Source organism: Anas platyrhynchos, chromosome 21 (genome assembly GCF_047663525.1).
Source record: "Anas platyrhynchos isolate ZD024472 breed Pekin duck chromosome 21, IASCAAS_PekinDuck_T2T, whole genome shotgun sequence".
Lineage (NCBI taxonomy): Eukaryota > Metazoa > Chordata > Aves > Anseriformes > Anatidae > Anas > Anas platyrhynchos.
The window spans coordinates 4,340,807-4,350,989 of NC_092607.1; the positions used below are offsets into that span (position 1 = coordinate 4,340,807).

Below are 10,183 nucleotides of genomic sequence, written 5' to 3' on the forward strand. Positions count from 1 at the left end.
TCAAACACAGCCAGCCAACAGAGCCCGATGGTGTTCAAAGAAGGAGCTTTTCAATAGGATTTGTAATTCATAAGGTAGATTAAATAGCTCTGAAGCCATGACTGGCTGTCACGACACTCAGAGGGAGACTTGCAATTTTCTCTCTTCCCCAAGAACCTGCATATGAGGCCAGCTTATGGTGAGCAGACATTACAGCTCTGTGTCTTGGCTCACGTTCCAGATTTTGGGAACTTTGGGAATGCAGCATGATCTTGCCCATGATCTCTGGCCCCCAGAGCTCCTCCCTGGAGCAGAAGCCCAGACATTTGGGGTGCGCTGTGCTACGAAGTGGAGGAGATGTCACCCCACTGCACCAGGCAGAGAGCCAGGGGAGCAGCAGACCTCAGCAGAGTAAACGCGTCCTGGCTCCGTGATCTACAACTTGCCCAAACAACTCCTGCACATTTTACTACGCTCCTTTTCAAATGAATTCAGTGTGAGAAGGAAGAAATTATATTTTCTCCATGGTCACTCAGCATTTATTTATCTGCCAGCATAAAGCCACCCCTGACATTTTGTGGAGGCTTCCTGTTCTCTGGCAGGGTAATAAACATTATTAGCAAAGACAGCAGGGAGGCGAGGTCCTGGGGAGTACAGCAGAGCTTTATGGTATGTTTGCAAAAGGCAGCCAAAAAGATTACATCAATATCTGCAGAAATACAGCTGCAGCATCGGCACTGTGCGTGGCTGTGGGTTACAGTCCTCTGAAACCACACCACAAAAAACTGCTGTGATGTGCAGCGGGGATAACTTTGGGAAAAAAATAATCTTCCTTTGTGGGTTTTGAAGTGCCATACATCTTTCTTATCGTACCATTCCTAGTAAATGGGCACTGGGGGCCTGCTGAAGTCTGTAGTTGTGGTCCTTGAGTCCTTTAGCTGCACATGAGAGGGGCTGGGAAGGGCTGGATCCGCTGGGACCAGCTGTGCCCGTGGCCATGCAGCAGCTCACACCTCGTGTCTGCCGGTGTGTTTCTAGCCTTGCTGTCTCCTGAGATGCTCTCCTCCTCGTCTCGAGGTTGCGTGTTTTGGCAGTGCCATTTCTCCATCTGATCCTTATCGCAGTCTTGGCTGCTGGATGTCAGAGCAGCGAGGGCGCATTCCTGCTTTGCAGTGAATAGAAACACGCCCGGCCTGAGCCGCAAGTATGCGCTGCCTGACGTGCTCGGCGTTGGCAATAGCAGCCCGCCCTGGGTGACACAGCCTCGCGTCTGCAGGCAGCTCTGCGTGGCTGTGATGGTAGCTGGTGCCACAGGGCTGGAGCAGCTGAGACAGCCTGTACAGTCACAAGGGAAAATACCAGTACCAGAGGAGAGAGAAGCCCATCCTGAAAGAGGAGGATGAGGTGTTCAGCAACACTTGTCACATACTCAAGCACATTTTCTCTATAATTGACCCTTAAGAAGGGATTAAAGAGAACATGTTGAAGAAGTTCAGTACAATTATTGAAAAAGATAATGTCCATGAACAGGCTTAGAGTTGGCTGGGATGGAGCTAGCTTGCCAGGCACTTTGAATTATCGTGTGCTTGTTTGCAGCCCAGAGAGCTTTCTCATTATTAGGCTAGGTTGCACATATTTTTTCTTTTAACGTTATCCAATCTGCATCCTAAAGTCAACAAACAGAAGGATGCTTCCACTGCTGCTGCCTCCTGTTCTCTGCAGCCATTGCTAACAGGGCACAGACTCTCTCTGCCCCACTTTGCCTTGCAGAGGACGTGGCAGTGCTTTAACCACTGGCACATTATCAGGACAGCCTCCAGCACAGGCATGGGGCAGGCTTGGGCTCAGCAGCTTATGCAGCTCAGCATAGGGACAGCAGAGACTTTTACATGTAGATACTTATAAGGAATACCTAAGAGTATATTGCAGTCTGGTGCAATTTTTATTGCTGCAAGCCCATCCATTTCACAGATGTTTGCATCAAAGCAATACATTGTCCTGGGGCAATATCTTTTTCCTTGCAGTGGGTCACCCAGCACATCATGGAACTTTTTGCAGCCTGGACAGGGCAAGAGCTGCTGGGACCGGAGTGAGCTGCCACTGGTCCTGGCGGCTGCCTGCACTTCCCTGCACACTTCAGGGATGCTTTCACACTGCACTTGTGGTGACTGTGAAGCTGCCTCTGTGGGGTGCCTGATGCCCACAGCCCTCGGATTTGGCCAGGTGTGTAATGCTGTGCCTCTCCTTTCCCCTCTTTTCCCCATTGCAATTGCAGTTTGGAATTGCAGGGATGGCAGGAAGCACAACAAGCTGCGTGGGAAGCAGCGTTGAAAATTCACATACATGAACTGTTACCCTTGAGCCTGCTCTTGGCAGGTAGAACAGACCTCCGAGTCCACAGTGCCTTACGTGGGTGGAGGAACCCCCCCAAACCTGCATCCAGCCTTTTTCCAGACTGTCCGCCTCTGAGAGTCGCAGCCTCCCTCCTTAAATTGGGGAGCGAGGGGGGAGCTGCCCGCAGCACTGCTGCCTGCCCAGCACTCAGGGGGTCAGTAGCAGCAGGGCTGTGGGCAGCGCCGTGGGACCCCGCTTGGTTTCCATTAGCTCGGGATGCTGCACTGCGATTTTTAACTCAGTTACATTGTTTGTGAAAGGGGAGTTTATAAGGGCTTGTCACCAGGAGAACAAAGTTACATAATTAAACAATTTACCAGCCAGTCTGTGGCTTCAGTGAAACTCGCTGGAGTCAGTCAGTACTCCAGTAAAAATACTGGGTGATACCATAAATATTGTAAATGGCTCTAGGCGGTTTCCGAGGGCTATGTCAACTGTTGATTGCATTCAAAAAAAGAAATGAATAAACGAAATCGCAGGCAAGATGAAATTTAAATAAATAAAATAATGGGAAAAATAAAGCAAAAACATTTTCTTTTGTATTTTGAAAGTGCTGGAGGATGTTTATGGCCAGCATGAGAGGGCCGTTGTGTTTACCACAAGTACGAATGGAGAGCATCTGCGTGCACTTGTTTGTAGGCTGTACATCTGCAGGGATGGTGCATGGATGCTTAAATAAAAATCTGCCCCCGAACACGGAGAAAGCCCTGTATTTGGCTGCTCATGGCATGTGCAAGCTGTGAGCGTGGGGCCCAGCTGCCACCAGGATCCCGCAGCCCTGCGGGGCCGTGCGGGGGCAGCTTGCGAGCGCTGCCTGAAAGCGCTCCCGAAGCAAGACAAATATTTGCCAGGCGTGCTCCCACCACGCGCGTGAGGAGTAAGCAGTACGGAATGCATTAATAAAATATAAATACTCTGGGGAAAAAAGAAAAAAAAAAAAAAAAAAAAAAAGAAACGCCGCTTTTCTGCTCCCCGAGAGGAGAAAGCAAGGACGAGAGTGCCCCGCGGCACCTCGGAAGGCCACAACCGAGACATTTTATTTACAGGGACTGCGCCGGGGACCCTCGGAACACAGCCTGAGGGGGTCGGGGCTGCACTGGGATCTCAGGGTGCCCCCAGGCACGGACAGGGGGGGCCGGGCGGCGGCTCCGAGCCCGTGCCGGGAGCGCTGAGCGGGGAGCCCCCGGCGGCGCCGGGCCGCCCAAGATGGCGGAGCACAGCGGCGCGGCGCGCATGCGCGGTGAGGTCTCGGCGCCTAAGATGGCGGCGGCCGGCAGCGCCGAGGCTATGGACGGGGCCGCGGCGGCCGCGGGGAACTCGGCCGAGGCCGGGGCGGCCGCGCCGGGCCCTGCGGTGTCCGAGGCTCCGCCGCTGCCGGGGCTGCAGCTGGTGCAGCAGGGCGCCGAGGCGCGGGTGTACCGGGGGCGCTTCCTGGGGCGGGCGGCCGTGGTGAAGCTCCGCTTCCCGAAGCGCTACCGGCACCCGGCGCTGGAGGAGCGGCTCAGCCGGCGGCGCACGGCGCAGGAGGCGCGGTCCCTGCTGCGCTGCCGCCGGGCAGGTGGGCACGGCACGGCCCGGCACCGGGGCTGTGGCTGTGGCGGGGCAGCCCTCGTTTCCCGTGGCTGGGGCGGTCCGAGTGTCTGCCAAGGCCCTCCACCGGGTTCTTGGTAAGGTAACGCCAATTAACAGCCTTTTTTTTTTTTTTTTTTTAATAGGGATTCCGGCCCCAGTGGTCTACTTCGTGGATTACGTGACCAACTGCATATATCTTGAAGATATCATAGGCTCGATCACCGTTCAAGACCACATTAATTCCGTACAAGACAGTGGAAGTGACACCAGCAGCCTCCTTAATTTAGCGGAGAAGATGGGCGAGCTGTTAGCGAGGATGCACGATGAAGATCTTATACACGGGGATCTGACGACTTCCAACGTACTTCTGCGACCGCCCGTGGAGAAGCTGGACTTGGTGTTGATAGATTTTGGACTCAGTTTTATTTCAGGTCTTCCGGAGGATAAAGGGGTTGATTTGTATGTTCTGGAAAAAGCCTTCCTTAGTACTCACCCCAATACAGAAACTCTGTTCAAAGCCCTATTGAAGACCTATGGAGCAACATCTAAAAAGTCTGGCCCTGTGATGAAAAGGCTGGATGAAGTGCGGCTGAGGGGAAGGAAGAGATCCATGGTGGGGTGAAAGCAAGTGTGGGGATGGAGAAATAGTGCTACGTAGGTTCAGCGAGTATGGTTATTTATACTTCCATTTGGTTTTATTTCACAGGTTACTATTTTGATAACTGTGTCTTATATTAAATAAATCTGAATTTTTAACAGTGTCGTAAAGTAATTGTGAGACGCGAGCACACATGAAAGACAACTGAAGGTTATTTCTTTCCTAAATGTTAAATATTTCTTTTTAAATAGAGCTTTCAGTGTCATTCCACGGGCCTTCTTTGCGTAATTAGAATCACACCAAGTGATCTTCCTCAGCCCATGGACTGTAGATTTCTGGGAGGTAGGAGGGGCCTGAGGGTACCAGAACACTTACCAAAGGTAATTAAGACAAATATTTTTCTCAGAATACTTGCTACAAAGGGCTTAAATACATTACAAAGTCCAGTACACATCCTGAAACTTTTAGGACTATGAATTTCAGGGCATGGGCAATGGCTGAAATAGAGTGCTACACATAAGAAAGTTTCATTTATGTTTTCAGTAGTAATTTTGGCTCTTTTCAGTTGATATTTGTTCCTTAAGTAAAGACAAAAGAATGTGAAGAATGAGTTTGTGCTGGGAAACTTCTCATTTAAGCAAGAAGTCTGCTGTAAACTTTTGGGTTTGCAGCTTTCTAAGTTGGACTGCTCAAAATGCGATTGCCTGCATACGCAGACAGGGGTATGGCTGTTTGGTTTTTTTTTTGGTAACTTTCCCTATTCTAATTAGTTTTCTGGGTTAATCTGTCTGATAGTGCCAATGTAGGATGGCCCAGAGGAAAAGTTTACGAACCCCACAATAACCAGTCTTCTGTGCTGTTAGCAGAATGGGATGTTAGCTGCATGCTGTGTGCGTGAGCTTTCTTGTTTCCTTCAGATAATGATTGAAAAGGCAGAATGCAGCTCTCCCTTTGCGATGTGTTGTGCAGGGTGAGGAAGATCTCTGCCCCTCAAGGGGAGGGCATGCTGTTCCCTTACACAGCTGCTGGAAAGCACTGGAGGGCTTGCCATGTGAAAGCACTTGGGCGCGGCTCCGAGTGCAGGCCAGGCTGCAAGGAGGCGGTGAAGCTGCCGGCGCTGTGCATCAGCTCCATTTGCAGACCTCGGCCTCGTCCCTTGCACACAACCCCGGCCCGCGGCGCCAGGCTCTAGAAGGCGCTCGCCGAGCCGCGCTGCACTTTGCGCGGTGGCGCTGCGGTAACGCCGCCGCCCGGCGCTTTCCGCCCCGAAGGTTGGGGGTTCGCGTCCCGCAAGTGTCCTAGCGCTGCGGGCTGCCCGTGCCCGGCGCGCATTCACTTCCTTGCCAGAGGAGCCGCCTGGGCGAGTGCTCGGCCCCAGGTGGGGCCCGGGTTCCACCGACCCAGCCACAGCTTTGCCCGAAGTCCCTGTTAATGCCTCACCGTAAGCCTTTTTACCTTCGGTATGTAAAAGGAACCCCGCAGCCTTCCCCGGGCTATTCCCACAGCTGGTGATGGAAACCAGCACCCCGGGGTTTTGTTTTAACCGCTTGGTGTACCCACTGTGCTCACCCAGTGCAGAACGTGCCTGGGCTGGGGGCAAGGAGAAGGAGCTGGGTTTTTGTGCAGAGAACCCTTGGAGAGCTCGCACCCAGCACGGCTGCTGCCTGCCGAGTGACTGCAGTGCCAGCAGCGCTCAGTTGCTTTGTGCTCCCCAGGCACCCTGGGGTGGAGCAGGGCCTCGTGGCGTGGTGGGAGCAGGTGGATGCGAGCTAACAAGTCCCCCAGCAAGGCCTGATGTGAGCCCCGACACGCAGCCCCCCAGCACGCCTGGCCTCCCTGCCCATCTGTACAAACACGCTGGGACTGTCTCCTGGTGGTGCCAGGATTGAGTTATGTTTGTAGAGCCCTTTGAAGCGGCCCGTTCCTAACTATCGTGATGTTTATTAAAATGCAGTTCTCTCTGCAGGACCGTGGAGTGGAAACAAAGCTGATGGACTGCAAGTTTTTATGGCCGGGAAGGAGCCCTGCGGCGGAGCTGGGGTCAGCTGCTTGCCGGGCTTCTGGCAGGGACCCTGATCTGGCCTCCTGCAATCTGCTGCGTGGTGGTACATCACAACAAGGCAGAGCATTGCAGGTAACGAAAAGCAAAATGTTTTGCTTTTTCATCGCACGATAAAACTCCTCATTATTTAAGGGTTGGTTTTTGCACATCACTACATTGCTGTAGGGAAAATCAGTAGGAAAATCACAGCCAGCGCATAGCCACAAAGAGGAGACTGGACATGAGGCGTATCCACCCTGCACCTCCTGCAGCCTCAGCTCTGTCCCTGGTTGTGCCCTTGGGAGCTGCAGCTTGGATCACGAATCCATGTGATGCTGGGAGAGGCAGAGAGGCTTGCTCTGCCCCAGGCAGGCTGTTTGCAGCAGCCCTAGGGGTGTGCTGGCCTTAACACAGCCCCAAAAAGTCCTGCCTGCTCCCGGAGGGCACTGGAAGGGCTTGCCATGGGAAAGTTGATGGCTTGTATTGCACACAGCCACTGGGTGTCTCCCTGCCATCATCACCAGCACTGAAAGTAAGTCTGCATTTGGGAAAAATGGTCTTTCAACAGAAAATATTTGTAGCTGATGCTGGACAGGCAGCTGGTCACACTGCTGCTTTCTGCTGCATAAATATTCCTGCTTTTAAAAATGAAGTTCTGTCTCAAGAGACCAATGTCAGGCCTGCCACAAACTGTTAATTTCCAGTGGCTTCCCAGCATGTGCCCCTGCTTGCCTCACACCTGGGCTTCTCCCAAAGCACAATGAACACGAGGGGTGTGCAAACGAGCTGTGGAAAGAAGAATAAATGGAAAGAGGGAATGACAAATGAACGGCAAGTGGAGGGGTTTCATTGGAAGAATTTGCAGTGTTAGGATTCTGAAGGGAATTGCTGGTTATTGATGGAATTGTGGTGTGTGTGTGTTTTTTTCCCTTATTTTAGTGTCTGACCATTGTCAGTGATTTCTTTTGTGGAAGTGGTTTTACCAGCCTGGCAATACTTTACAGTAATAATGATAAATTCTGTTTTGCCCAATGATCCAATAAATATGCAACAAAAAGATGTGATTTTTGGAGACAGATTTGAGCTGTAGACCTATAGGACTGCTTTGAAGAAAAACAAATGGGGAAGAAACCACAAACTATTATGGCAAGAAATAGGACTGAAGATGCAGTTGCATAATCGGGGTGTGCTGTTACCATGACTTTTGAACAGTGCCTCTTCTGTGCGGGCAGTCACTGTGTGTATATGTAAAAACTGTGCATACAAGTTATACAGTGTAGGTTTTTTAGTCTAGGCCTTGATGTCTGCAGGAAATTGATATTTTCCAGTTTTGCAAGATGCAAAACATTGATAACCTTTTGCAACCCTCCTCTCCCATCAGCGCTGATAGGAAACCAAGCTAGTGCAATAAAAGCATAAAAGCTCATTTGTAACCCAGAGTTCAGTGTGTGAGGGTCACTACAGAGAGATAAAGCCTCTCTCTGGCCTAAGCACAGCCTGTGTCCCACTGCTGTCCCTTTGGGTGCCACACAGAACCTCTTTCTTCCGCGCCAAGCTCAATGTCCTCTGTCAGTAGCGGAGAGTGATGGCCCAGGAACAAGTGAGGTCTGATCCCAGTGGTGAATAGGGAGCCCAGGGAGGGGCAAGGGCAGCTGGTGCTGGTGCTGGAAATGTGGTTGATGGAGACGCAGTTTACAAGATAAAAAATGAATTTAACCTGAAATCCTTGAAGGTCCCTGCATAGAGCTCATAACTGGGACAGGCTGGAGGCTGAAGCCTGTGCCCCAAGGGGCTGGGTGGGTTGGTGGCAGGGGCTGCCAGGTAGGGACGTGACCCACGTCTGGAAGGGGAAGACGGAGATGTGCTCCCCTTCCCCTGTCCCTCTGCACTGGCAGAAAGCTGCGTCTTCATAAGAGAAAGAACAGACCGTGGCACTGATGGCTTATTGTTCTTTTGAAGCTTTTTTTTTTTTTCATTCACAAGGTTGATTTTGAGAGCAAAAGACTAAAGGAGCTCTTTTGGTCCCCCACATGGCACAGGCTCATACGTGTGCTCCCAGTCTGGCTGCTGGCTCTATGGGGTGAGCTGTGCGTGTTTTAAGCCATGGCACTGCTTTGGTGGCCTGAATCTTGCTTTCAGGTCCCCAGCCACTTTCTTCAGCATTTCACCACTGCTCAAGTGACGACGTATGCTGCCATTGCCTGACGTGATGGCATTGAGGTGGCACAGGAACCTCCCACTCATTTCTCTATCCACATAACTTTTTTACTCATCATGTCCAGCCGTTTAAAAAGGCAAGACTTAAAAACAAAAAATTCGCCAAAAAACCACCACTGCCACCACCACAAAAACCCCTCTTGGTCAGCTCTGTGCTTTCTTTTGGGCGCCCGAGAAGAAACAGGAGCATTTGCCAGGGGGCTGGGGCAGCCACGGGGCCGGCAGCCAGGCGGATGCCGGATCCTCGCTGTGCCAGAGGCCCCCGGCAGCGTCCGGCAAAAGCTTTTGTGTCCCTTCAGCTGCTTGAAAGGAGCCGCGGTGACGCTGTGACATCCCCTTCAGCCCCCTGCCCGGGCTGGGTGTAGGGATTAACTGATTTGTTACTGTTTGTGCAAAATTATCGATGTGCCATGGAGGAGGTGGAGGCCGGAGCCAGAGCAGAGTCCGTTCAGCCGGGGGAAGAGCCCTGGCTCCGTTCTGCCTGTGTCCCCGCACTCTTCCTCTCTAACTTCTTGTTCCCTCTGTGCCAGTGATTCACGGTTTTTAGAAGCCTGAGAGAGCTTTTCTCAGTGGGCTCTCTGCTTTTTTTGTCCAATTCATTTGTTTCTAACTTCTTTGATGCTCTAGGAGTGACCGGCTGGGAGGTAGTAGCTCTCCAGAGAGCTGATTAGTTATGACGAGGGAAAGGTTTCTCTGCTGAGCAGGATTTTTAGGCATCTTTCATGTCATGGGCCCAACTCACCCAGGTTTTGAATATGTTTAAAGGACTGGGAAGCTGGTGAAGTACTAAGTCAGGTTACTTTGCTTTCCCTTTTTTTCTCCTTGCTGCTCAGCTTCATTTAGCTTCCAATCGCAATGCAAAAAGCAGAGAGAAAACCCAGCTCCCTTGGCTTTGATCTGCTCAATCTGATAGTGCCTCAGATCTGCCTGCTGCCGTCTGTGCCCCTTGCTCGGGCTCCCTGCAGGCACACAGGGACTGGCAGCCAATGCACTGCTCACTGAGCCTTCCCTTGGCCACGGGGGGATCCTGCCCCACGCACGCCCCCTTTTTCTTTATGATGTCCCACATTGAAGGCAGATCTGGGAGGAAAACCTGTGCTTGGTTGTACCTGGGCAGCTCCCATATTTTCTCTTTGGCTGACAATTGAAGCATCCTTGCTGTGTGACTTTGGCCCAATTACTTTAAGGGCTTAGTCATATGCCTCTCACTTGATTTCTGAGGCTCACACTTGCGTGCGTCAAGACTTTGCCTCCTGCTTTTCCAGTATTTCCTATGGTCCTGTCCTGTTCTGCACCACTGGCCTTTTGTTGGCTTCTGTTCACTCATTTTTAACAAAAAAAAAAGTGTTTCACGTGGCCTTGCAAACAATTCATCCAACATC

The 10,183-nt window shown here is 51.7% G+C and overlaps 1 protein-coding gene across 1 annotated transcript; it reads left to right on the plus strand.

Moving 5' to 3' along the window:
* The first annotated feature begins 3,502 nt into the window (after window positions 1-3,502).
* On the plus strand, window positions 3,503-4,701 carry TP53RK (TP53 regulating kinase). The gene is made up of 2 exons (XM_027473211.3): window positions 3,503-3,931; window positions 4,089-4,701. Exons 1-2 carry the CDS (start codon window positions 3,580-3,582, stop codon window positions 4,565-4,567), a joined length of 831 nt encoding a protein of 276 aa, XP_027329012.1. The 5' UTR covers window positions 3,503-3,579; the 3' UTR covers window positions 4,568-4,701.
* The last annotated feature ends 5,482 nt before the right edge of the window (window positions 4,702-10,183 follow it).

Coding starts and splice junctions, on each gene's coding strand:
- TP53RK (XM_027473211.3), top strand. CDS start 3,580: ATGGCGGAGCACAGCGGCGCGGCGCGCATGCGCGGTGAGGTCTCGGCG. Junction 3,932..4,088: donor GCTGCGCTGCCGCCGGGCAG/GTGGGCACGGCA, acceptor TTTTTTTAATAG/GGATTCCGGCCCCAGTGGTC.